Source organism: Mustela nigripes, chromosome 17 (genome assembly GCF_022355385.1).
Source record: "Mustela nigripes isolate SB6536 chromosome 17, MUSNIG.SB6536, whole genome shotgun sequence".
In the NCBI taxonomy this organism is placed as follows: Eukaryota; Metazoa; Chordata; class Mammalia; order Carnivora; family Mustelidae; genus Mustela; species Mustela nigripes.
The window spans coordinates 33,402,364-33,429,310 of record NC_081573.1 but is presented as its reverse complement, the minus strand read 5'-3'; the positions used below and the strand labels follow the sequence as shown (position 1 = coordinate 33,429,310).

General features: G+C 53.2%; 2 protein-coding genes across 2 annotated transcripts; one reads left to right on the top strand and one right to left on the bottom strand.

Moving 5' to 3' along the window:
- DOK4 (docking protein 4) lies at positions 1–12,998 on the top strand. Its single transcript, XM_059383593.1, has 10 exons — positions 1–201; positions 4,793–4,890; positions 5,455–5,702; positions 9,276–9,383; positions 9,545–9,659; positions 9,940–10,059; positions 10,155–10,344; positions 11,052–11,190; positions 11,308–11,431; positions 11,536–12,998. Exons 3-10 carry the CDS (start codon positions 5,637–5,639, stop codon positions 11,652–11,654), a joined length of 981 nt encoding a protein of 326 aa, XP_059239576.1. The 5' UTR covers positions 1–201; positions 4,793–4,890; positions 5,455–5,636; the 3' UTR covers positions 11,655–12,998.
- Positions 12,914–25,700, bottom strand: POLR2C (RNA polymerase II subunit C). Its single transcript, XM_059383594.1, has 9 exons — positions 25,533–25,700; positions 25,300–25,349; positions 22,870–22,938; positions 22,445–22,497; positions 15,453–15,581; positions 14,970–15,021; positions 14,579–14,747; positions 14,372–14,446; positions 12,914–13,876 (listed from the first exon to the last, which is right to left on the bottom strand). Exons 1-9 carry the CDS (start codon positions 25,616–25,618, stop codon positions 13,732–13,734), a joined length of 828 nt encoding a protein of 275 aa, XP_059239577.1. The 5' UTR covers positions 25,619–25,700; the 3' UTR covers positions 12,914–13,731.
- Between the last annotated feature and the right edge of the window lie 1,247 nt (positions 25,701–26,947).

Below are 26,947 nucleotides of genomic sequence, written 5' to 3'. Positions count from 1 at the left end.
CCCCGGGCGGCCGGGCGGCCGGGGCCACGCAGTCCAGTCTCCGCCGGAGCCAAGACCGGCGGCCGCGCCTTCCTCGAGCTCCCTACCCGGAGCCCGGGACGCCACCGCCCCGCTGCCCCCGCCGGCCGCGCCGTGACGCGGGCATGAGCCTGGCCCGCCGCCCGCCGAGCAAGCGCCCCGAACCCGGGCCTTGGCGCCCAGGTAACTTGGGGGGCGAGGCGGGAAGGGGGCCTTAGGCCGAGCCCGAGCCCGCGAGACCCTCAGGCGACCCCAGCTTGGGAACTCTCCAAGTTCATGGGACCTACCTACTCTGTCGGCGGAGGGGCCCTCAGGGACCCGCCCCCGAAATCCCTCCCCTGGATCCCCCGGGCCCCTGAAACTCTCCCCGAGCTCCACCTACCCCAGCTCTCTTCTCCAGGGAAGCCCAGGTCAGGGCCTGCCCTCACCCCTGCCCCACAATCGCCTTCGGAGAAGCCCAGGCTCCTGTGCTCGCTGCTCTGGGCCTGCCATCCCCAGGGGGAATATCCCAGCCCCCCCCCCCCCCCCTTTCCTGCTCCCCATGGGCTGCTGTCTCTCAGCCCCCCCAAACTCCAAGAGACTTCTCTACCCCAGCTGCCCACTGCCCACCCCCGCCTGCAAATGGTTGCTATCCTCCAGCTTGAAGCTCATGGCCAGCTCCCCTCCTTTCCTTGAACCTTCCTCCTGTGGCTCTGGGGGACAGTCAGCCTTCTCCCCCAGAGTCCCCAAGGCCCTGCTTCCAGTGAAATGTTTTCTGTCACTGCAAAGCGGGATGAGCAGAGGCTGAGCACCTGGGTGATGTGGGCAGAGCAGGGCCTCTGAGCCGGCCAGCACCAAGCAAGCTGCGGGGGCCGGTTAGTTGCCGGGATACTTGCATGGAGCATGGGCTTTAGGGGTCTGCAAGTCAAGGGCAGTGAGAGGCCCCGCAGGCTCCAAGGCAGTCCTTAGAGGCTGGTCTTGTTTAATACAGATTCTTTTTCTTGCCCCTTGCGAGAAAGCTGGGTCTCAAGCACAGGCCATTTCTACTCCTCTTCAGGGATGGGTTGTCAGGACCTGTGCCCCCTCCCACCCAGTTGCTTGCCTCTCTGTGCTTGGGCGCTGGTTACTTTTAGCTCTCCCTTCCTGGGCAGGGCACAACCCTGACCAAGGTGGGGCAGCCTGGCCAGGCCTGGACACAGTGTCAGCAGTATTCTGTCCCCTGAGGCAGCTTTGAACTGAACTGGGTCCGGGGTCTCGCTGTTTTTCCAGGAACAACAGCTTGCTGGCCTTGGCAGTCAGCCCTCTGAAAGCCCTGGGACCCAGCAAAGTGGGAGCCCATAGCTGCTGACACGCCTCTGGAAGTTGAGCTGGGTCCTGCCAGGTGGATATGGTTGATGGTGGGAGGAAGGATGAGAAGGACAAATGCTGGAGAGAATTAGCTTTCAGGCCCCAGTTACTGAGCACCTTCTCTGCACTAGGCACCAGTCTGTGCCCTGGGATGGAGCTACGTATAACTAGACTGACAAGGCACTGATGTTCTAGAGTGTTCTAGGAGACTGAGAACAGCCAAGTAGGAAAGGAATAAATAGATGAAGGAACAAGACAATTCTGTAGTGATGTGTGTGATGGATAGAGACTGACTGGCAGGCTTCTTTGGCCAGGTTGGTCAGGGAAGCCCTCTAGGAGGAGGTGACATTTGAGCTGAGACCTGAATGAGGCGGTGGAATGAACCTTGGACCGTCTGAGGGAACAGTGTTGTAGGTGTGGAACAGCAACTGTGGGGTTCCCGCATGGGGAGGATTTAGGCATCTTGAGGAACAGATAGAAGGAGGCCATGCACATGAGCAGCAAGGAAATGTGGCCAGAGGGGTGGGCGAGGGACCAGGAGAGAGCAGAGCGGTGGTGTGTGCCCCGTAGCATCACTTTCCCAACCTAAGGGCCCAGGACACCATGGCTGTTCCGATGTTCCCTCCTCCCTCTGTTCCTCTCTGTCCAGGTCTGTCTTTGCCACCCACCTTGGGTAAGACCTGTATTGTTTGAGTTGGTGGTTCCCCATGAGGGGTTTTCAGGGGTGGAGGCAGAGGGTGGAAGGGGAGAATCCTCTCCTGGCTCCTGCTGACAAACATACCAGGGCAGAGGGGACCTGAGTACAGGTGATGCGAGATGTCCCTGGTGCCAGAGAGAATCCTGCGATAGGATCTTTGCCAGGGGGCGAGACAGCTAGATGACAGCTTGTCCAGGTAGGGCTGTCCTTGAAGCCCTGATAAGATCCTATCTGGCATGGGGCGGGGAGGCCCAGCCAGGCAGGCAGCCGCTCCTACTCAGCCATTGGCTGCCACCAGCAGCAAGTAGCCTCTGTTCTGGAGCCAAAGCCTCCAGGCAGAATCCAGGTGCGGGGAGGGAGTGCTTAGAGCTGGCTGTCCTAGGGGGGCAGGTGGGCAGGGGGCACCCTGTCCCGCAGCTCTGCTGGGCACCAGGGAGTCTCCCTGCCCCTGCCCCCCAGGACACCTGCCCTTCCTGGGGAGACCTGGGGAAAGGGGCCTTGGAGTCTGGCTCTCTCTGGACAGGAGCCCTTGGTGGCCTGGCTCAGGGTGGGTCCTGTCTCTCGTTGATTGGCCATGTTGATGCCAAACTGGGTAGGGGGAATGGGGTGGCCCTGCTCCCCTCCTGCAGGACTGAGGGGGCTGCTGGGTACTCTGCTTAGGTTTTCTGGTTGTTGAGAGTGGAGCTTCCAGGTTTGAGACCTCAGGCCTTGAATGAGTGGGGCATTCTTCCCAGCTGCGGGCGGGCTCATGAGAGGCAGAGCAGATGGTACCGCTCATCAGTGATGGGGAAAGTGGCCTCAGCCTTGTTCCTGGCCTTCCCAGCAACAGTGCTACACTCCTTGATGCCCCCGTGGACAGGGCACAGGCCCTGTGGGCACCCCCTCTCCAGCTTCATGCAGTGCAGTCCCTCAGGGGGATGTGTGTGTGCTGGGTTCTGATCCCACTGCCTGTCAGATTTGTGGGTCCACCTGTTGGCCTTTCCCCCCTCCCCTTTGCTGTACCACCATGGGTCACGGGCTGGGTCTTGGTCTTGCAAACTCCACTAGGGACTGAGTGCGGCCAGGTGAGCTGCCAAGCCTTTTGCCACCCAGGCTTCCTGTGGAATTTTGCTCTTTTGCTGGTTTATTTCTGCGGGGCTGACTCTAGGGCTTGGGGAATGGACCTGTGCTTGGACAGACACAGCAGTGGTGCTCCTGAGAGTGTAGCATCACAGTCACCTGGGCAGGTAGCCGGTTGGTGGAGCCCTGACAAGAGGCCTGCGCCAGGCAGGTGGAAGGTTTGGTTTTGGCGGTTTCACAGCATTCGAAATAAAAATAGCCTTAGTTTTTAAGGCAGAAGCTCTGGGTCCCAAGTGGGCAGACAGGTGCCCATGGATTTATTTCCTCTTTTAAAGTAGGTGGATTTATTCTCATTTTTTTACTGATGGGGAAACTGAGGCACAGAGAAGCAAAGTGGGTGCCCAGAGCTTCCAGGCCACTAGATTCACATTCCTGACTGTGCCACTCCCCAGACGGCCTTGAGTGGACTCAAAGGCCTTGTGGCCAGTGGCCAGCCTGCTGTCATCTTGGAGAGGAATTGTAGGGAGCTGGTCCTGGCCATGGGGGCAAGGCAGCCCCACGGGAAGGCAGTAGCAGAGAAGCTGGGAAAACTTACCAGTCCCTGCTGGCCAGAGCCCAGGTGTGGCAGGGCTGTTTGGGATCAGTGCTGGGGAGGGGACCCTAGGCAAGCAGAGCCCTTGGGTGTCCCATCTGGGAGGGTCCTGGGCCCCAGAAGGCTGGGATAGAGGGAGTGAGTGGGCAGAGAGGCAGCTGAGGGTGTGCGGAGGAGGCTGTCAGGTGCAAATAGGCTAGGGGAGCAATCCCCTCTCCGCCCCTCCCCTTGTTTGTGTGTGCCCACTGGGGTAGGCCCATCTGTTCCTTGTTAGGGACTCCACAGACAGTCCTCCCAGAGAGTAATTAATGCCGCGTTGCTGGCAGATCCAGTAGCACGCCAGCCCCAGGGCTTCATCCTGGTAGCACAGATGCCCAGCTGACCCCAGAAATGCTGCTCTGTTCCCACCTAGCAATCCTGGAGACACGGTGTGTGGGTAGGTGGCGGTGGGGGAGGCACGGTGCCGGCCAGGCCCTGCTGCTGTGTCTGGGTGGCAGAGAGGGTTTCGGTGCTGGTAGGCAGCCAGAGATGGCCACAGGACCTTCTTACCACCCTGGGCCTGCCTTCATCCATCGCCTGCTCTGACACTTCTCATTCATTGTTGGCTGCGCCCTAGACTTGCGGTGTGACCTTAGCCATGCTGCTTATCCTTTCTGGAGAATTTTCTTTTCCCCATCTGTAGAATGGGTGTGTTGGGCTGCGTCATTACTGAGACAGCCCTGCCTCCCCTTGTCTGAGTCCCAGCTATGTGTTTATCTGCCCACTTCTGAGCGGCCCTGCTGGCATCCCCTTCCCGCCACCACCCCCCACCACTCCGTGTTGACTTCCCCTTGGTGCTCCTCCTGGCTCTCTGGCTGTGTCCTCAGCCCCAGAGGCAGTCCCCAGAGCCAGATGACTGCCGGTTCTCTCTGTAATTAACCCCTGCCCATGCCCAGAACGAGGGGCGCTGCATTCCCTGTGCCCTGCGCAGACCAGCCGGTTTTCCTAGCACAGGGCCGGGCCGAGGTGACTGCCTCCACAGTGGCCACCTCCAGCCGGCCCAGCACATTCCTCAGGCTTATCTGGGGGCCCGCCCCGCCGGACTCTGCCCTCCCACCCAGGAAGCAGCACCCAGCGGAGCTGCTGAAGAGTTCCAGGGGCCGGGAGGAGAGCCTGAGTGGGCTTGGTTCGCAGCCTGCCTGGGGCTGGAGAGAAGCAGGTATAGAGTGGGGTGGGGCAGAGGGGCTTCGGGGAGGGGGTCTGTTGAGCCTGACCAAGCAAATTGTCCTGAAGGAACCCCAGGGAGTGTGGGGTTCACTTGATCCCAGACTCTGTGCCATCTCCTGGGAACCCCTGCCTCCCCTCTCTTGGAAGGCTCTCCTGTGAGGTTCCTGAGCATAGGAGGGGGGCCAGGCCCTGGGCCCCTCAACGGGAGTCCACTCCAGAGTTGTAACGGGAGATGGGACGGGACTGCAGCTCCCAGGCCACCTCCCTCGGTCCCCAGCTCCACAGCGGGAGCCAGTGCCAGTCCTCCCAGGAAGGGGTTAACCGCCAGTCCCAGCCGTGAGGGAGGGGACTGGGCTGGACCATTTTCCTCGCTGCTTGCCTCCACCTCGGTTTTCCTGAATGGTTCTGCCGTCCCGGGGTGGGGAGGGAAGGGAAGGAAGGAGGGCGGGGGGAGGGAGGGAGGGAGGAGGGTGGGAAGAGGAAGGAAAAAGGAGCGAGACAGCCAGGGGAAGAGAAAGATGTCACTGTCTAATCTCCCTGTCATTTTCATTTCCAGCAGGCGCCGGGCAGAGGAGCTGCTAGAACAATGCTGAGGCGGACGAGGTGAGGAGCGGCCGGCGCGGCCCCCCCGACGGAGCGTCGGGAACAGGTGATCGGAGGAGCCGGAACCCCCGGCCACCTGGGCAGCCCTCCCCGCGCCCGCCCGGCGCCCCGGAGCCCCAGGTCGGGGGGGCAGCCATGGCGACCAATTTCAACGACATCGTCAAGCAAGGCTACGTGAAGATGAAGAGCAGGAAGCTGGGGGTGAGCGGCGGGGCGGGGCGGGGGGGGGGGGGGCTGGCCGGGGGCCGGGGGGGGGGGGGGGGGGGGTGCCCGCGGGGCCGGCGTCGCGCACTTGTGGTCTCGAGGCTTCTGGCCGGCGGCCGCCCCGCATGTGCCGCCCGCGCCCCCGCCCCAGCCGGCCTGGCCGGCGTCCCAGCAGCCGGGTCAGCGGTGGCCGCCGACGGGCAGGCGGCTCCCCGGCCATTGTTGAAGTTGCGGCTCGGCCGGCGGCGGCGGGAGCGGCGGGAGCTGCGGTGCTGCGTCGGAGCCCGAGACCCACCTCGTACTCCCCCTGGCCGCCCGCGGGCCGCCGCCGCCGCCGCCTCGCTTCCCCGCCTCTCCCCTCCCCTCTCCTGGCCTCTTTTCTTTTAAGTCCCTCGTCTCCCCCAGCTGCCCGGGGCTTTCTGTGTGCGGGCCCTTGTGCATTTATCTTAGTTATTGCTTTCACTGTTAAAAAGAAGTGTTTCCAGCGGAGAGTGGTCGGCGGTGGGGCAGGGCAGGGGTGGGAGGGCGCAGAGGTTGGGAAGCTGGTATTTATGTGGTTTATGAATGGGAACTGAGGGCAGGATGGCCTGTGGCTCTGGGACAGGCTGCTTTTATCCGAGTTGTTGGCGGTGACTCCTTGCTCACTTGCGGGGTGCTTGGCCCGGAGCTGGGGGCTCAAAGGGTCTGTGGGGATGAGGCCTCAGACACACCTTACCGTGATCCTGGTGTGGATGGCCTCCCCCCCTCCTCCCCAGAGGGCCTGAGGAGGGCCTCCTGGGACCAACATAATAATCTTGGTGAGGTTGTCCTAGAACTGCCTCTATTCCCCTGCTGACCCTCCCCCACCTCCAATGAGGGGTCCTGGTAGCCGCACCCTCCCCAGTAGGAAGGTAACCTCTTGAAAGCGGTGGCCCAAGTCTGTGTTTCTTCCCGGTCTCCTGTCTCTTTCTTCCTCCCCTCCCCCATTGCCCCGGTGGGGGTGGGGTGGGATCAGACTGCTCAAGGCTTCCTTGGCTCAGCCTGAGTGAGGTGGAGGAGGAATAGGGCTCTGATAGGGCTTCCCTGCCTGGATCGCAGACGGAACAGGACTAGCCTTGTAGAGGGATGGTTCTTGCCTTGTAGAGGGATGGTTCTTGCTGGTCCTCCCCTCCTGTGGCCTTAGGCAGGGGGTGGCAATGGGGTGTGTTCTGTCCTGGCTGAGTGCAATGGCCGAGCTGGGGGCCTGTCAGGAAGCTTAGCTGGATTTGAATTTGTATCCCAGCCTGGGTTCCAGCCCAGAAGATGGGGCCCTGATGGGCATCACCTGCCTTGCTGTTGTGCTGAGAGAGGGATGGAGCCCATTTGGAGCACAGAACGAGGAGAGAAGCTGAAAGCTGAGGTGGGGGACCAAGGGAATAGGGGCCCAGCTTCTAGGATGGGTCTTCCTTCCTGTGGACCCAGGGGCCACCTGGGCCACGGCCCTGTATAGGTAGAGCTTACCAGAAAGGGATGCCCCTTGAGGCAGCCACTTGGGCTCAGTATCAGACCTGTTCCAGGAGACCTGGGAACCAAGTGGCCTACAGGTGGGCAGCCAGAGGAGGGGCTGGGAGCCTGGGTGTGGCTGGCAAGGCCGAGTTTGGGTCTCCCTCTATCTGGGGGGATTCAGCTTCCCCCCGCAGGCCTGATGTGAGGGGCTCAGCCCCCTAGCCATTCTTGTCCCAGGGTGGCTCTTGTCTCAGCTCCCAAAGGTGAGCTGGGAGGGGCGGAAAGAACCGGCGAGCAGACCCCGCCAGGGCCTTCCTCTGGCAGAGCTGTGGTAGAGTGTTTCTGGTTCTGAAGTGCTGATCAAAGACCAGGAGAAGTGGGGAAGGAGGGCTCTTGAGCATAGTGGCTCCCTGGGGCTGTGCATGCGTGTGTGTGTGTGTGTGTGTGTGTGTAACCAAGCAACCAGGGTGCTCAGGCCCCTGGGCCTTCTGCCCCAACATTGCAGGCTGCACGGAGCCCAAGCTGGCATATCTGGGTGGGCTGCCTTCGTTCACTCCTCCATCCATTCATTCATGAGCTCCTCGTATGGTCACTCACTTGTTCAGCAGAGCTGTGCTAGCAAGGTTGCCAGGATGGGAGGGAAGAGTGTGAGACTAGAATACAGCCTCTGTCCTAAAGGAGCTTCCCAGCAGAGAGCTGAGGCTGCTGCGGTTTGGGTGGACAGGCCAGGGCGGGAGCCAGGGCCACGGGTACGGGGACAGAGATGCCTCCTATAGTCCCAGATAGGAGCCATTAATGGCCTGGTTCTAAGTGGCTTCTTGGCATGGGGGCCGCCTAGGCCCACCAGGCCTGGGGTCCTGCCTGTCCAGGACCTGGTGTACGCGTGGCAGAGCAGAGCATGGAGGGGCTGTGGGATTGGGGCTGTGGGCCCCTTGCTTCCTCCACTCTGCTCTGGCAGCCCTCAGGCTCCCTACAGTTTGCCAGTGGGAGAGTGAACCAGAGATTCCTTGCTAGTGGGCTCTGCCAGGCTTCTGGAGAGCTTGCTGGTGGTGGGTGCATCCCAGCCAGACTCTGGGCTGGAAGAGCGCCTGGGATGGAGGGGGCCAGGAAGGGCCAGCAGCCTGGGCAGGTGGCTAGGCCAACCCTTATGGGGTTTGACAAGCAGTTTGCCCCGTAGCCTGGAGTGTGGTCAGCATCCTGCACCCTGTTCCTTATGTGTCTGGAGTAGTGTGTAATGCTACAGGAAATGTAGGTGGCTTTAGGCAAAGGGTCATTGGCAGTGGTTGGACAGGAGGGAAACTTGCCTGGAGAGGCACCGTGCTCTGGGATAACCCCAGGTTCTAGACTCTGCCCCTTTATCTGTGAGAGCCTCTGGTGTCCCAGCTGGAACAGGGAACGAATCCTTGGCCCCCCACACTCCAGGGCCTCAGAACAAAGAAGGGGCAGGCAGAGATTCGAGGGGCAGGTATGATGCCCATCCAGAGCCCTCCGCTGGCTCCGAGAACAAGGGCTGGGGCGATGTGCAGGCCATAAGCCCCAGCAAGGGTCTATCCCTGCCCCTAGGACACTCCTCCATCGTGGCTGGCACAGACGAGCCCTAGACAGAATGTTTATTTCATGGGCTCTGAGTATCAGCTCTGGGCCTAGCCAGCCTTTTTAAGATAACGGTCCCACCATTGTATCAGCTGGGACTTAACTTTTTGGTGCCTCAGTTGCCCCTTCTGTGAAGGGCAGATGATAAACCAACCTCAAGAGGGACCTGAGGTTAACTGTGAGGAGCACTAAGAAGTACAAATCAGAAGCATTCAGTATGTGGTGGCTGTTTATATTAAGCTTAGAGCCAAACGCACAGTACATGGTGATTCAGAGCACCATTTGGGGAACAGCCTTTCAGAGCCAGTGAAGAAACAAACCCCTATTTTCTCAATTTGGGGAGGGGGCGTCAATGCCAGTGGTGTTCGCCTTCCCCAGGTTTTCTCCTGGGTGGGTCTCTGGGGAAGACTGTGTAGCACTGCCCCCTGTGGTAGGCAAGGGTAATTTCAGGGTCATGTTGGGTGGGAACGGTCCCGGGAGCCTTGATCCCCTTACCATCTCGCCACCTCGCAGATCTACCGGAGGTGCTGGCTGGTGTTCCGGAAATCCTCTAGCAAGGGGCCCCAGCGGCTGGAGAAGTATCCCGATGAGAAGTCCGTGTGCCTCCGAGGCTGCCCCAAGGTTAGGGGTCTTGGGCCCTAACTGGCCCAGGCTGTAAGCAGTGATGATTTGCAGAGTCCTGAGGTCTGGGAGCACCCTCCTGGGGGTGGCATAACTTGGGGGGCAGGGATGTAGTGGGAGGCGCGCCAGCCTGCCTTAGTCCCTTGTGGATGCTGTCCCAGGTGACCGAGATCAGCAACGTCAAGTGTGTCACAAGGCTCCCCAAGGAGACCAAGAGGCAGGCGGTGGCCATCATATTCACTGACGACTCGGCACGTACCTTCACCTGCGACTCAGGTGAGGAGCTGGGGCTGAAGGCTTCCATCCATCCATCCTGCCCCGGGCCAGTCATGGTCCAGTGGTCCAGCGGGGAGGAGGCAGAGCAGGACCAGCCCCAGCTTGGTATGATGTGTGGGGGTGAAAGTAGGGGAGGAAGCAGGTCCCCAGGACAAGGCGAAACAGGCCAAATCCACTGGCCTTGTCCTCCCTGCCCTGCACAGCGGGACACTTCAGGCTGAGGCAGATAGGGTGGGCTGCTGGGGGACCCTGGGCTGGCATGAGGTACCACTTTCTCTAGAGCTGGAGGCAGAGGAATGGTACAAGACGCTGTCCGTGGAGTGTCTGGGTTCACGACTCAACGACATCAGTCTGGGAGAGCCAGACCTCCTGGCCCCAGGAGTGCAGTGTGAGCAGACAGGTGAGGTCTGGTGCTGGCAGGTGGCCGGGAGGAGATGGGGAGGGAGGAGAGTCCTCCCCTAGGGAGGCTCCAGGCCTGCTCCTCTCCCACTCCAGACCGCTTCAACGTCTTCCTCTTGCCCTGCCCCAACCTGGATGTGTATGGCGAGTGCAAGCTGCAGATCACCCACGAGAACATCTACCTCTGGGACATACACAACCCCCGCGTGAAGCTTGTCTCGTGGCCCCTCTGCTCACTGCGTCGCTATGGCCGGGATGCCACACGCTTTACCTTTGAGGCTGGCCGGTAGGACACTCTCGCCTCCCCCTACCCTGACCCACTGTGGTATGTTGTTGGCTGCCATTCACTCTGTCACAAATGGTGCTGGGAGCTTTAGTTCTTTATCAACATAGAAAACCAGAAGGGAACCTAAGATTCCCATTTTACAGCTGACAACATTGAGGCTCATGCCAGCCAGGTCGAGTGCAGCTGTTTACCAAAAGTCAAACTGTTTGTGCTCAAGTCAGAGCTGGTGCTGGTGCTTAGAGGTGTGGACCAAGGCTTTGTTTCTTCACTGTCAAATAGGGGATCATAAAAGTACCCACTCTATAGAATGATGGTGAGGATTGGGTAACCTAGAACTTGAACTCTGGAGCCAGCGGGCCCAGGCTTACATTGTGCGTGATCCTCTGTATAACCTGGCTTCGGTTACCAACCTTCTTGTGTGCCTGTTTACTCATCTGCAAAATGGTTTGAGAAAACTTGGAATAGAGGAAACTGTGCCGGTACACAGACCAGAGGGTGAGAGAGAAGGCTGAGTGGGCGGAGTCTTATAAAGCACTGAGCTCCTCTGGGACCCAGAAACTGCCAGGCAGGTTGGGGCTGTGTAGACAGCCCCACCTGCTCCCCAGAGGGCACAGGATGCAGCCATCGGGTGGTGCCGGAGCGCCTGGCCAAACATGTGTGTAACCCAGTCCCCAATACCTCGCCCTCTGTGCCTCTCGCGTGCCTAGGATGTGCGATGCTGGGGAAGGGCTGTACACCTTTCAGACCCAGGAAGGGGAACAGATCTACCAAAGGGTCCACAGTGCCACCCTGGCCATTGCTGAGCAACACAAGCGTGTCCTGCTAGAGATGGAGAAGAATGTGCGGGTGAGGCTCCGGGAGTCAGCCAGTCTGGGGTGCCGGTGAGGCTGGAGGGTGGGCATCTAGGAGGGAGCCACGGCCCCCAGAGCTAATGGGAGGGACCCGCCCTTCTCCACCCCACAGCTGCTGAACAAGGGCACGGAACACTACTCGTACCCCTGCACGCCTACCACCATGCTGCCCCGCAGCGCCTACTGGCACCACATCACAGGCTCCCAGAATATCGCTGAGGCCTCTAGTTATGCCGGTGAGTCCCTGTGGGGCCCCCTGCTCCCTGGCCACCAGGATCTGCGGAAGACGGGGGCCTGCTGACCTGCACCCAAAGGCCTGAGCCTGCCTCTGTATCCACAGGTGAGGGGTATGGGGCAGCCCAGGCCAGCTCAGAAACAGACCTCCTCAACCGATTCATCCTGCTAAAGCCAAAGCCCAGCCAGGGGGACAGCAGCGAGGCCAAGACCCCAGCCCAGTGATGGCAGGGCTGGTGCATGGCAAGGACTGCTGTGGGCCCTGTGGTAGGGCCGCCTGCAGCCTACTGAGGACAGCCTTGGGGGGCTGCTGGCCAAGAGCCTGGAAAAACGGAGCAAGTGGTCCTTTCCCTCCTCCCACGGGTGAGGCTGGACCAAGGCACAGGGCTGGCCACACCAACAGAGCATGTGCAAGGGGCTGGAGCTACTGTGGGACTATATACTATTAATGATTTTAATATATATGGCTTATGACATATTCTATATTAATGAGATTCCCCCCCCACCTACACATTTTTTAATCCCATGACCAGGTCCCAGTCAGGCTGTTTTTGAACATGAGGGCAGCTGTTCCTGTCCTCTGTGGGAAGCCCTCCCTTTCCCCCCACTGCCTGGACGTGCTGGAGCTGCTGGGGCCTGAGGTGGTAGCCAGCTCTCCCCAGGCAGCCCAGCGGCTACAATGGCAGGTGGCTCTCCCTTCCTCTGGGCCTGGAGCAGCAAAGGAAGGATCTGAGCTTCTATGGTGCCACTCGGCAGCCTTGCACTTGGGAGTTTTAAACAGAGATGACATCTGGTTGATACCTCACGTGAAAATCTGGTTTTAAAATGTAGTTTTTGCCAAGACTCCTTCCTGCTTAGTATGCTCAGAAGATACCCCAGGGCCAGGGGTGCTGGTTCCCTCAGCCAGGCAGAGGGTGGCCAGTCCCAAGCTCTTCCCTGCCTGAGGGCTGGCCGGGGAAGGCAGGACTGCTGTGGGGAGCAGCCCTGCTGCCCCCTCTCACTGACCGAGGGCAGGCGAGGGCCCAGCAGAGGGAGCCCCTCTGCCCAGTTTGGCCACCCTCTGGTCAGCCTAAAGCACTCAGAAACGGAGCCCTTCCCACTTCCTCTTCCCCACATGGTGCTGAGGCTCCCTGCTGAAATGCAATTAAAGCAATTGATTTTCTAGTGCTGGTATTTATTGACTACCTTGCAGAAGGGCTATCTTTATACTCCCATCAAACCTTTGGTTGCGTGTGTGGGTTTTTGTTTTGTTTTTTAATACTTTTGGGTTCTGATTTGTGGGAACAGACCCTGTTGTAAATAACCACTATTCAAGTTGTGGCAGGACGATCCAGCCAGAGGCCCCTCCTGGAGAGCCCTGGATCTGGGGAGGGGGCCACAGCCAGCTCGGCTCCAAACCTGACCCAGGGAATGACCACCCAAAGGCCTGGGAGAGGGAGGCAGGGCCAGGCTGGCTCAAGTTAGTGGCACGATGACGCATGAAGGAGATTATGTTGTGCTCTTTATTGCCAAAAATAAAAACTTTTAAAAAAGACAACTCCTGTTAATAAATATCCCTTCCTTTCTGTAGCAGGTCTCCAGTTTTCTCCTGGCTTCTCCTTCTAGATGGCCTAATTAATTGCCTTGGGGGTGATTCTACCTCTAGGGCGAAGGGGTCAAGGCCAGACCTCCCTTAAGGCCCTTGCTCCCCAGCCTGTGAACTTAAATAATCAGGCCCCTGGCAGTGAATGCAGACACACAGGGTTCATCTGGGGAGGGGGACAGCCACAGTCTTAACACCATTTACTAAGGGTTCTCAAGTCTGGGCCACTCGGGGGTTTGAGTGAAATGCCTGTAGGCTGGCTTGGGCCGGGAGCTGGACCGATAGCTCCAGCACTCAGTCCTGACACCAGACGCCCAAGGTACAATGGTGAGAGCTTTTAGAAAGGGGCTGAAGACCTGAAATGACCAGAAGAGGTGAGTCTTACCCTGCAGTTCTCACCCTACCCAGGTATGTCAGGAAACTGGCTGAAGGGGTGATCTGGGGGTGCTGCTGGCAATCAGGGGGCAGGGCCAGGATGCTAATGTCTAGTAAAAACCTGTCTGGACTCAGATACCAGTGGCACCCCGGGGCCATCTGTCTGCAATGGAGCAAAGCTGGGAGGGGACCCCTCCCCCTTCAGCTACTTTCCTACGGTTACTGATGGCTTGCCAAGAGGCCTAAGCAACAGCTGGCCACCCCAGAGGCTACAGGTATCTCTGAAGAGACTGGAGAGCCAGCTGCCGGTCTAGAACCCCTCTTGCTGGAACAGGTGAGCTGCCACTAGTTTATGGTTAGAACATCACTCTGGATCTCGTGGCTTAACTGGGTCTGTAAGTCACTCAGCTTTTTCTTCAATCCAGAGAGGGCTGAGAGGACAATGGTTTCAGGACGCAGAGAGCCACAGGACTCCACATTGTAGTAAAACCTAAGAGGAAGAGTCGGGTTAAGAGCCCTCCATGAGGCAGGCCGGCTAGCCCAAGCTTCAGCCCTGGATCATGCTCTCGCCCTTCTGGGTCCTGACTCCCTTTCAGCCTAGAACGTGGCTTTGGCCCAGAGCTGAATTCCAGCCTCTTCCTAACAGCAGTCCTACTACACACTAGAGGACTTCAGGAAGGCCAAGCCGCCTCAAAAAGCTTGCTGTTCACCATCAGAAGACCGGTCCCTTTCTCGCTCTGGGCTGGTCCCTTCTCTGGGGACTGAGTCAGTAGCAGCAGAGTCAGAGTGGCTAACTGGAGGGCTCCTCCGTCCCCCAATGATGAGGGGAGGATAATCTGCCCTGGGACGTGCACGCGGCATGGGCTCTGCAGTTCTCCATCCTGCCTCAGCTCCCGGGCACCGGGATGTCTCCCCAGCTCAGGGCCTGCACCAAAACCCTATGTTCTTCCACGCTTCACTTTCAGGGGCCAGACGAGGGTCTTACCTCTCTGGCTTGCCATTGGGGTCGTAGGGAGCCTGGGACTCATCTTCATCCAGCTCGGAGTACTCACTCTTCGGCCTGAGACCAAACACAGGTCAGCAGGGGCAGCTACTGATGCCACCTGCTGTGAGCCCCCCCCCCCCCCCCCCCCGCGCCAGGTCCACACCAAACCCCTGTAAAGGCCCGCCCTCCCTCCCAACGAGAACTTACCACTCCTCGGGCTTGGGGTACACCGTGTGCCGCAGGGCATTGTCAGGATCATATTCAAAAGCCACCCCTGCAGTAGGGTTCCACTTGGCATGCTCCTTGCCAAAGCCCTTTTTGGCATAGGCTCGAAGTCTTAGCTCCTGGCCTTTCCTCAGCTTGACAATGAGGATGTCTGCGGGGAGAGGTGTAAGTCAGCCAAGGGCCAGCAGACACACGGTCCCCTGAGTTTTGACCTGGAATGTCACTGGAAAAAACCACAGAATCTGGAAAAATAGCTCAAGGTCAGTTGACAAGGAGACCAATCACTGTAAGAGGCTGTGTCAGGTCCCTGTCTCCGACTGGCCTGCAAAATGACAGATCAGTAGCCATTCGCATGCGCCTTCCAGCCCCTTACCATCCTGTTCCACGTAGTCATTGGGGTCATTATCTCGGTTCCGAGAGGTCACCTAAAGGGAGCCCAAACAGAGACGGGGTTAGCGGCTCATCTTCCCAATTACCTCTTCCAGCAACAATGTTCGAGCATCTGCCACACCAGGCCAGGAGGCCTAGGAATGGCGGGGGGAGAGGGGAAAGAAGTGCCTCCTAGGGCTAGATCGGCACTGGGGCTGGACTCTGATCCCCATCTCCAGGCACGGGGACAACTTTCTCAGTCAAAAAGGTACCAAGGTCTTTAAAAGGGTGCTTGGGGGACGCAGGACCCCAACAGTGCTACTGTCCACACTAGCTAGTATCCAGAATTATTAGTACTTTTCAGACCCCAGACTGAGAAGAAAGCAGAGGGTAACACCAGGGAAACCACATCTTGTTAACACCACCCGAGTCTGGCCCACTTGGAGCTCAGAGGAGGAGGATAAGGAGGATGTGGTGAGACACTAACTGGAATGACCCGGGGGCTGTTGGAGATGAGGTCTCGAGATGTGACGTGACGAGTTTGGTCTTCATTGCACCGCACGTCGAGGGTGAACTCCACTGAGCACTCGGGGCAGAACTCCTCACACGTGCAGTCCTGAGGGAGGAAGAGAAGCTGGAAGGGGTCCATGGAGAGATGGGGAATCCTGAGCTCCCCGTTTCTCATACCTGGTTCCTTCCCTTTCTCCATCTATAAAACGGCCAGCCATGGGTGAGCCGTGTCCATCTGGTGCACATTCTCAGGGGCTGCTCAATGCAGGCACTTCCCAGTTTAGAGACAACCTATACCCACTGATGCCCACGTTCTCCTTCGCGGAGTGCTAACAGCCCACCCTGGCCCCTGGGGTGCTCTTCTACAGAGAATCAAGGCGCTGAGGGAACGATGCTTTCATGCTTCATAGGGCTTCCCCTAAACTAAGTGGACTGACTTGGGCAGGTCACCAAAGTTTAAAATAAAATGATCCAGGGCACAACACAAAAAAGTACATTTCAAGTTCTAAACTACTTACCTTTTCTTAAAAACAAAATCTCTCCCTTATGGAAAATTTCAGATTCAAAAGAACAGAGCGAGTATGAAAGGCTATGACCATGTAACCATCACTAGTTTCAATAATTATCCACAGTTCTTTAAGCAACTGATGCTGGAAACAACCCATTCCCCTCGTAGGGACCACCACCTACAGTGTAACTTCAGACAAGAAGAGTTACTGGAATGTAACTAAGCCAACTGTTCTCCCCCTCAAACCAGCAGGAAACTTTAACCTGCTTCTGATGTTTTTGAGATGAGAAGGAAGAACAAGGGGCCACACCTGGATAGTCTGCAGTCATACACAGGTGAGGCAGGAAGGCAAACTACAGCTTTAGCAGAAATATGAAATGGAGGGGGTACCTGGCTGGCTCAGTCCTTGGAGCATGCAACTTTCGATTTCGGGGTCACAAGTTCAAGACCCACATTTGGTAAAAAAATTAAAAAAAAAAAGGGAAGACCCATTAATATGCTGTCTGCAAGAAACTCATTTCAGAAACAAAGACACCCCTAGATTTAGAGTAAGGGGCTGAAAAACCATCTACCATGCTAACGGACATTGGGAAAAAGCTGGGGTGGTAATCCTTAACACAAATTAGATTTTAAACCAAAGACTAGTAAGAGATGAAGAAAGACACTATATCATACTTATTCTTAAAGGTCTATCCAACAAGATCTAACAATTGTAAATATTTTTGCCCTTAACATGGGAGCATCCAATTATATATGCCAATTAATAACAAAATCAAAGAAATCCATCAACAATTATACAATAGTAGGAGATTTTTAACAACCCCCTCATTGAAACGGCCAGATCATCCAAGCAAAAGATCAACAAGGAAATAAGGGCTTTATTTTATTTTATTTTATTTTTAAAGATTTTATTTATCTATTTGACAGAGAGAAATCACAAGTAGATGGAGAGGCAGGCAGAAAGAGAGAGAGAGGGAAGCAGGCCCCCCGCTGAGCAGAGAGCCCCTATGCGGGACTCGATCCCAGGACCCTGAGATCATGACCTGAGCCGAAGGCAGCGGCTTAACCCACTGAGCCACCCAGGCGCCCCGAAATAAGGGCTTTAAATGACACACTGCACCAGACAGACCTCACATATACTCAGAACATTCCATCCAAAAGCAACAGAATATAAATTCTCTCATGCACATGGAACATTTTCCAGAATAGATCATATCCTGGGTCACAAATCACATCTCAACCAGTACCATAAGACTAGGATCATTCCCTGCATATTTTCAGACCACAATGCTTTGAAACTTGAACTCCATCACAAGCGGAAAATTGGAAAAAACTCAGATACATGGAGGCTAAAGAGCATCCTGCTAAAGAATAAATGGGTCAACCAGGAAATTAAGAATTAAAATAATTCATGGAAACAAATGAAAATGAAAACACAACTGTTCCAAATCTGTGGGACACAGCAAAGGCAGTCCTGACAGGAAAGTATATAGTGTTAGAAGCCTTTCTCAAGAATTAATTTCTATTCTCCTGAAACTGTTCCAAAAAAATAGAAATGGAAGGAAAACATCCAAACTCATTTTATGAGGTCAGCATTACCTGGATTCCAAAATCAAAGAGCCCACCAAAAAGGAGAATCACAGAGAACCCGATGAACACAGATGCAAAAATTCTCACCAACCTAGTAGCTAATAGAATCCAACAGTAAGGTTTTTTTCCTTTTTTTTAAAGAGAGAGCACAAGTAGGCAGAGAGGCAGGTAGAGATAGAGGGGGAAGCAGGCTCCCCACTAAGCAGAAAGCCCGATGTGGGGCTCGATACCAGGACCCTGAGATCATGACCCGAGCTGAAGGCAGAGGCTTTTTTTTTTTTTTTTAAAGATTTTATTTATTCATTTGACAGAGATCACAAGTAGGCAGAGAGGCAGGCAGAAAAAAGTGACAGGGAAGCAGGCTACCTGCTGAGCAGAGAGCCTGATGCGGGACTCAATCCCAGGACCCTGAGATCATGACCTGAGCTGAAGGCAGCGGCTTAACCCACTGAGCCACCCAGGTGCCCCCCAACAGCAAGTTTAAAAGGATTATTGACCACAACCAAGTGGGATTTATTCCTGGGCTGCAAAGTTGGTTCAACATCCACAAATCAATGTGATACAATACATTAATAAAAGAAAGGACAAAAACCACATGCTACTCTCTATAGATGAAGAAAAAGCATGTGACAAAGTACAGCATCTTTTCTCAATTAAAACTCTTCACAGTGTAGGGCTAGAGGGTACATACCTCAATATCATCAAAGCCGTCTATGAAAAATCCACAGCGAGTATCATTCTCAATGGGGAAGAACTGAGAGCTTTTCCCCTAAGGTCAGGAAAATAGCAGGGATGTCCACTATCACCACTGCTGTTCAACACAAAGTATTAGAAGTCCTAGCCTCAGCTTTCAGACACTAAAAAGAAAGAAAAGTCATCCAAATTGGCAAAGAAGAAGTCAAACTCTCACTCTGAGATATGACACTTTATGTGGAAAACCCAAAGACTCCACCCCCAAACTGCTAGGATCATACAGGAATTCAGTAAAGTGTCAGGATATAAAATCCATGCACAGAAATCAGTTGTATTTCTACCAACAACAAGACAGAAGAAAGAGAAATTAAGGCATCGATCCCTCTTACAATTGCACCCAAAACCCTAGGAATAAACCTAACCAAAGAGGCAAAGAATCTGTACTCAGAAAACTGTAGAACACTCATGAAAGAACTGAGGAAGACACAAAGAAATGGAAAAACGTTCCATGTTCATGGAATGAAAGAACAAATACTGTGAAAAGGTCTACTATGCTACCTAGAGCAAACTACACATTTAATGCAATCCCTATCAACATACCAACAACCTTTTCCACAGAAATGGAACAAATAATCCTAAAATTTGTATGGAACCAGAAAAGACCCCAAATACCCAGAGGAACGTTGAAAAAGAAAACCAAAGTTGGCAGCATCACAATTCCAGACTTCAAGCTCTATTACAAAGCTATAATCATCAAGACAGTATGGTAGAAGCATAAGAACAGACAAACAAATCAATGGAACAGATTAGAGAGCCCAGAAACGGACCCTCAACTCTATGGTCAACTCATCTTCGACAAAGCAGGAAAGAACGTCCAATGGAAAAAAGACAGTCTCTTCAACAAATGGTGTTGGGAAAATTGGACAACCACATGCAGAAGAATGAAACTGGACCATTTCCTTACACCACACATAAAAACAGGCTTAAAATGGATGAAAGACCTCAATGTGAGACACGAGTCCATCAAAATCCTTGAGAAGAACATAGGCAGCAATTTCTTTGAGCTTAGCCACAGCAACTTCTTCCTAGACACATCGCCAAAGACAAGGGAAGGAAGCAAAAAAGAACTACTGGGATTTCATCAAGATAAAAACCTTCTGCACAGCAAAGGACACTTTTTTGTGGACAAAAAGTGTTCCTTTTGTGGACAAAAAGTCAACAAACCAAAAGACAACCGAAATGGGAAAATGGGAAAAGACATTTGCAAATGACATACCAGATAAAGGGCTAGTATCCAAAATCTATAAAGAATTTATCAAACTCAACACCCAAAGAACAAATAATCCAGTCAAGAAATGGGCAAAAACGACGGACATTTCTGCAAAGACGACATCCAAATGGCCAAAAGACATGTGAAAAAGTGCTCAATATCACTCAGCATCAGGGAAATACAAATCAAAACCACAGTGACATACCACCTCACAACAGTCAGAACAGCTAAAATTAACAAGTAAGGAAATGAAAGATGTTGGCAAGGATGCGGAGAAAGGGGAACCCTCGTACACTGTTGGTGGCAACGCAAGCTGGTGCAGCCACTCTGGAAAACAGTATGGAGGTTCCTCTAAAAGTTGAAAACAGAGCTACCCTATGACCCAGCAATCGCACTACTGGGTATTTACCCCAAAGATAAAAAATGTAATTTGGAGGGGCACCTGCACCCCAATGTTTACAGCAACAATGTCCACAAGAGCTAAACTATAGCAAGTACCCAGATGTCCACTGACAGATGAATGAATGGATAAAGATATGGTATATATATATATACACACACACACACACACACACACACACACACACACACAATGGAATATTCTGCAGCCATCAAAAAAAAAAAAGGAATCTTGTCATTTTTAACAATGTGGATGGAAATTATGTTAAGTGAAATAAATCAATCACAGAAAGACAATTATCATATGATCTCACGGATATGTGGAATTTGAGAAATAAGGCAAAGGATTATAGGGAAAGAGAGGGAAAAAAATGAAACAAGATGAAACTAGAGGGGGAGACAGATCCTAAGAGACTCTCAGGAAACAAACTGAGGGTTGCCGGAGTGGAGGGGGATGGGTGGGATAGGTGGCTGGGTGATGGACATTGGGGAGGGTAGGTTCTACATTGAGTGCTGTACCCCTGAAACAAATAATACATTATATGTTAATAAAAAACAAAACCCCCAAACTGTTAAAAATATGAAATGGAAAAAATCAAAATGTCATGGAAATTAAAAATATGAAAAGGTAGACAACCTCAACAAAATATATGTATGACAAAAGGGGAGGAATCTGAGATTAACAGACTAAAGAGGTTAACCACCAAATGCATGCATGAATTTTGGATGAATGACCGACCACAAACAAAAAAAATCAAGAAAGCCCATGTGGGAAACAACTAGGAAAATCTGGATAAGGACTGTGCACAAGTATAACAAATTATTGCTAATACTCTAGGCATCACAGTGTGGATGTGTGGGAAAATATCCTTACTCTAAGGACAAGCATACTAAAGTAGTGAGGGGAGAAGTGTCATGGGATCTGCAACTTTCAAATGGTTTAGCAAAAAAATGGGTAGGAAAAATAAAGCTAATATAGCAAAATATTAACAATTGGCAGCTAAAGGTGAAAAACTAAATAGTTGTTTATTATTGGAGATTTTTAACTTTTCTGTAGATTTTGAGAAAAAGCCAAAAAAAGGGTAGAGGAATCCATACCATCTTTGTTCAGTCAACACTAGAAAAAAATGTAATGGATGGAATTGCTAGGTCCTGGGGCATGCATATCTTTACCCAAGACATTGCCAAACTGCTCTTCAACTGGTTGTAAAACTATCCTCATCAATATCTGTGAGGTTTCTTTCTTTTTATTTTTCTTAAAAAAATTTTTTTTTTTAATTTATTGACAGAGAGAGACAGAGAAAGAGAGGGAACAGAAGGAGGGAGAATGGGAGAGGAAGAAACAGACTTCCCAGGGAGCAGGGAGCCCAATGTGGGCCTCAATCCCGGGACCCTGGGATCATGACCTGAGCTTCTGAAGGCAGACAATCAACTGAGCCACCCAAGTGCCCCTGATGTTTCATTTCTCACAAACAAAAACCTGGAGATGTGAAGCAAATAGTGCCAAAATGTTAGACTATGAAAAGTTATTTGACAGGAGCAAGAGTTCTCGTCAGATGAGCTCCACAGTTCTGTGTTCTTAAACTTCTCTTTAAAAAAACATGGGCGCCTGGGTGGCTCAGTGGGTTAAAGCCTCTGCTTTCAGCTCAGGTCATGATCCCAGGGTCCTGGGATGGAGCACCGGGATCGAGCCCCGAATCAGGCTCTCTGCTCAGCAGGGAGCCTGCTTTCCTTCTTCTCTCTCTGCCTGCCTCTCTGCCTACTCATGATCTCTGTCTGTCAAATAAATTAAAAAAAAAAAAAATTAAAAAAACAGATTTATAAGGTATCAAATTAGCTACCACAAAATGATGTGCCCCTGGGAATATTAGAGAATGGGCTGATTCAGGATCACCCAAAGCCACCAAGAGGGAAGCCTCAAGCTGTTACCTAACGCAGCCCTGGAGGAAGGAAGCAGGGAACCTAATCCTGTCCGGCTCCTGCCCAGTACAAAGCCTGTTAACGTATCATCAGAGAACAAACACAACCCTTGAGGAAGGGGCCATGTTTAACGAGCATCATCTAGGGGAGAGGCACAGACACCAGCCTTCCAGTCCCTCAGGTCTTAATGTGGGGAACAGTTCTCACTCCCTTTGTTCTCACCCTCATGCCTCCCTAGCCCCCAACCCTCCGCTGACTTCCTTTAGCTTCCCAGGCTCCTGTCACTGGGAAGACAAACCCTGGAAAGCAGAGTCTGAACATATCAGAGTCTGAAAAGGCAGTCCGCACCGTTCAGTATAAAGGGGTATTCTGGAGTGTACTTGGTCTTGTGCGGCTGGCTGGAGAGACTCCCCAGTGCCCTGGAGCCCCACCAATCTATGTCCGCTCGGGGACCCATGTCCACTTAGGGTCTGGGCAACAACCCCAGTCTTTGTAACAGCTAGAAGTAAGAGATTGGGACAATGCCTCTAAGAGCTCAACTCCCCCACGCCCTGCCCCTCGCCCCCCTTCACCCAATCACACAGCATACCCGGGAGTACTGCAACTTGTCCACAATGTCGTCACTAGTGAGGGGGATTAGTCCTGGAAGAAACAAAGAAGCGCTTTAAAGAAGTCCAAACCAAGAGAGAAGGAGAACCTAGAAAGACCCTTGGGAGTGAGGAGGCTTCCTCCTCTGATACCAATCACAGTCCCCTCCCTTTCACCTTCTAAAACTCACACTATGGGGCGCCTGGGTGGCTCAGTAGGTTAAGACTCTGCCTTTGGCTCAGGTCATGATCTCAGGGTCCTGGGAATGAGCCCCGCATCAGGATCTCTGCTCAGCGGGGAGCCTGCTCTTCCCCCACCCCGCCTGCCTCTCTGCCTACTTGTGATCTCTCTCTGTCAAATAAATACATAAAACCTTTTTTTAAAAAAAAAAAGGAAATAATATTAAAAAAAAAATCTGGTACTCACCAAGTCTGTGAGCAATGAACTCATCATGAAGGACTGAGGAATTGGCATCAATCTGAACCCAGTCAATGGCTAAAAAATAAAGAAAACAGACATACAGTTTAGCCACCAAATTCACTTAAAGACTTACAGCAGTGGTTCAAGATTTAAGAAACACCTGATGCTTACTAAATCGCAGAAGCGTAGGCCAGGCTGCCAAAGGCTGATTCTGCAGCTCAAGTGGGGACCAGGGATCTGCATTTTAACAAGAACCACATGCAACACCCTCCCCTCTTCCCTACTCAGGCAGATTTAATGCAGGGGAGGCCTTTTTCCCACACAAAATACTGACTTAGAAAATAACCATGGGAGTGGGAACATGTTTCTCTGAACTGAGGATCTCTGTGAGAAGCATCTACGTCTGCTATTCATGTCAACACCAAATCCAAGAACAAATCCAAGAAAATCCAAGATTTTCCCTTTGAGGGAAAATCTCAAAGACAGGGAAAATCTCAAAGACAGACTTATGGCCCATATCTCATTTTATGATGCAATGACCAGATCACCCAACTGTAACACTTTATTGTCACTCAACCGACTAATGTTTAGAGAATTCCTTTAATGGGCACAGTACACTAAGTATCAAACCGAATTCTTTTTTTTTTTAACGATTTTATTTATTTATTTGACAGACAAAGATCACAAGTAGGCAGAGAGGCAGGCAGAGAGAGGGGGAAGCAGGCTCCCAGCCGAGCAGAGAGCCCGATGTGGGGCTCAATCCCAGGACCCTGAGACCATGACCCGAGCTGAATGCAGAGGCTTTAACCCACGGAGCCACCCAGGTGCCCCAAACCGAATTCTTACCAGCAATGACTAAAAGAAGGGTAAGAATTGTACTGTCACACACACTTGACTTAAGCACATACTCATTCATTCATTCACAAATAAACATCTGCATTCAGACAAATTCATAAATCAAATGGCCAACCACCAAAGGGCATGGACACTAGGAATGGAAGAAGTCAGAAGAGGACCAGCCAGTTAGGTCCCAATCTGCTTTGTCCTATGCTTTCTACTGCTTCCCCAACCCAAGCCAAAGGACCATGAGCCAAGCATTTCTGACTCTGCCTCCTTACTCCCTCCAAGCCCCTCCCCCAATCTCACATACCCTGACGCTCTCCCTTGCAGGTAAAATCCTCTGAGCCTCCTATAAAGCTTTGCTTGACCTCCAAGATACAGATACCAACACTCCCTCCCTACAAGCTCCTCCCTCACAAAACTGTCCAGACTAAAGACACTTGTCATATATACAGATATTTTTTAAAGATTTTTTTGAGAGAGACATGGAATGAATGCGGAAGGGGCAGAAGGAGATTCCACGCTGAGCAGAATCTGATGAAAGACTTGATCTCACAACCATAAGTTCACGACCTGAGCCAAAAATCAAGAGACGGGGGGGGGGGGGGGTGCACCTGGGTGGCTCAGTGGGTTAGCCTCTGCCTTCGGCTCAGGTCATGATCTCAGGGTCCTGGGATTGAGCCCCGCATCAGGCTCACTGCTCCTCGGGGAACCTGCTTCTACCTCTCCCTGCCTGCTGCACCCCTGCTTGTGTGCTCTGTCAAATAAACAAAATCTTAAAAAACAAACAAACAAACAAAGATCGACTCCCTTATTTTACTCATGATGAAACTGAGGCACAGAAACATGAAGTAATTAGGGAGGGGGAGGACCAGCACTCTAAGCTCTAAGTGAAGAAGTGACTGGACATGTGTAGCGGTGGAGACTAGTGTTCTCTTGTTCACCAATCATTCGGCCTGCTTACTTCCTTAGGCGTGCAGCAGATAGGAATTACATTTCTTTTTCCAACCCAAACTCTGAGCGGACACTCAAAGTGTAACATACTTATAAATGTGAAAAACACCCCCGGCAGGGTGGCTAGAAGCACAGCACATCCTCCTTCCTCTGGGCACAGCAACAGCCCCGTGTTTCTACTTCTGAACTACTTACTGATCCACGTCTATCCCGCAGTACTATTATCTGTGGATTCGCCTTTGTCCTGTAACTGCACTGTGCGTTCCATGAGGGCAAGTACCCTGCACTATTTGGCTCTGCATTCCCAGTTCCTAGCACACTGCCTGGCACTTACATGTTCCGTGAGTGCAGCTGAAGGAACGGGCTCGTAAAAGGAACTTAACTGGGCACTAAACACAAGGCATTTAGTAGAAATTCCCTCACTTAATCCTTGCCATCACTCTGTAAGTACTACCAATGTCCCAACGTTACGGAGAAAACCACAGCAATGTAAGAGTGGGCCCTAGTGTCCCTCAGCCAAGGTTACAACACTGCGGTCTTCTCAGAGCCCCTCCCAGCTACCCGCCCCCACAACCAAGCGCTAGGAGCAGGAGCCCTAAGATGTGCGGGGGGATCTGGCCACCACAGGCGGGTTTTACTTACCTATTATGGGCACCTCGGCGATGAAGACCCTTCGTATAGAGTTGGCTACCCTGAGGGATGAAAACCAAGCGGCATGAAGGCGCCGCATCTTGGACGCCGATGCCCCGCGCCCACGGTTCCCAAAGCGGAAGCCCCACTACGGGGACCCAGCTCAGAAAGGACCCGACCCGCCCGGCCCGGGCTCCAGCCCCGCGCGTCCCACAGCCGCCGGCCTCTTTCCTCAGAGGTCTTACGCCAGGTCCGTGTTCTCGATGATGAACTTGACATTCTCATCGGTGAGCTCCGTGATCCGCACGGTGGGCTGGTTGGCATACGGCATCGTGCCTCAAGACCCACCAGCTCCTGGGTTTCACCTGCGCTGCGCCACGGCCTCCGCTGCCGCCGGAAGTGGGTCAGCGCGGGCCGCGCCGTTTCCGCCGACTAGCGCTCACATCGCCACCTGCCGCCCGGAGGCCGCCGCTTCAGAACCCACGTTTTACACTTACACCTGCTTTTTAAGCGCACCAGGTTCAACCCGGGGGTGGGGCGAAGGGGGCGGGAGGGGGGCAGTGGGAATTGGCAAAACCTGTGCACGCCCTCGACTCAACAATAACATTTATAGTAATTCGTATTACGAAAACGGCTGCAGTTGTAGGCAAAGATACACGTGCGGAGGCGTTCCCTGCAGCACTGTAACAAAGATAACAAAACTACTTGTCTATTGACAGAAAGCAGGTTAAATATAGGAAACATATTACCACCCCTTTAAGAAAATGAAGTAAGGGACGCCTGGGTGGCTCAGTTGGTTAAGCAGCTGCCTTCGGCTCAGGTCGTGATCCCAGTGTCCTGGGATCGAGTCCCACATCGGGTTCCTTGCTCCGCAGGGAGCCTGCTTCTCCCTCTGACTCTGCCTGCCACTCTGTCTGCCTGTGCTCGCTCTCGCTCTCTCTGACAAATAAAATCTTTAAAAAAAAAAAAAAGAAAGAAAGAAAATGAAGTAAATCTACACACTTACGGATGAACATAAGTATGCTTCAGCAAAGTCTGGCTCACGCCCTCCTGAAACTTCGGGAGGTTCCAAGACCTTTCCCTTCAGTCCATCATCAGCATCTGTGTGGTTGTGGCAGGTGGGTGGGGGGCTCATCTCCGCATGCCTGGCAGTGTGCCCCTCATCAGTGGATGCTCAGTAGAGATTACTAAAGCCCCCCGCCCCCCAACTGTGTAGAGAAAGGTTTGAATGGGCAGCTGCTCCTAACAGAGAAGAGGCTCTAAAATAGAACTTAGCAGGAGCTACATTTAAGGGGCAGAAGAGTAAGAGAGGAGATGAAGAGTTTTCCTTAGCTGGGGATGACCCTCTTCCTGAGACAGACAGAACTGGCACTGAGAGGGCGTGTGCTTCCCGGCCTGTGTCATCTCAGGAAATTAAGGATTAAGGTTGCCTGCTGAATGCAAGAATGCTATGAAGCAGAGAATGGGATAAAATTTGGAATAGCCACTGTAGGGGACTTGACAGGAAGTCATGATACCAAGAATTAAAGAGGTACAAAAAGGGGCGGGTGGAAGGCCAAAGAACTGGAAACAACTATTAGCTAGTGACTCCCCCCTCAGTACCCCATCTGGAAACAACTATTAGCTAGTGACTTCCCCCCTCAGTACCCCATCAACTTAA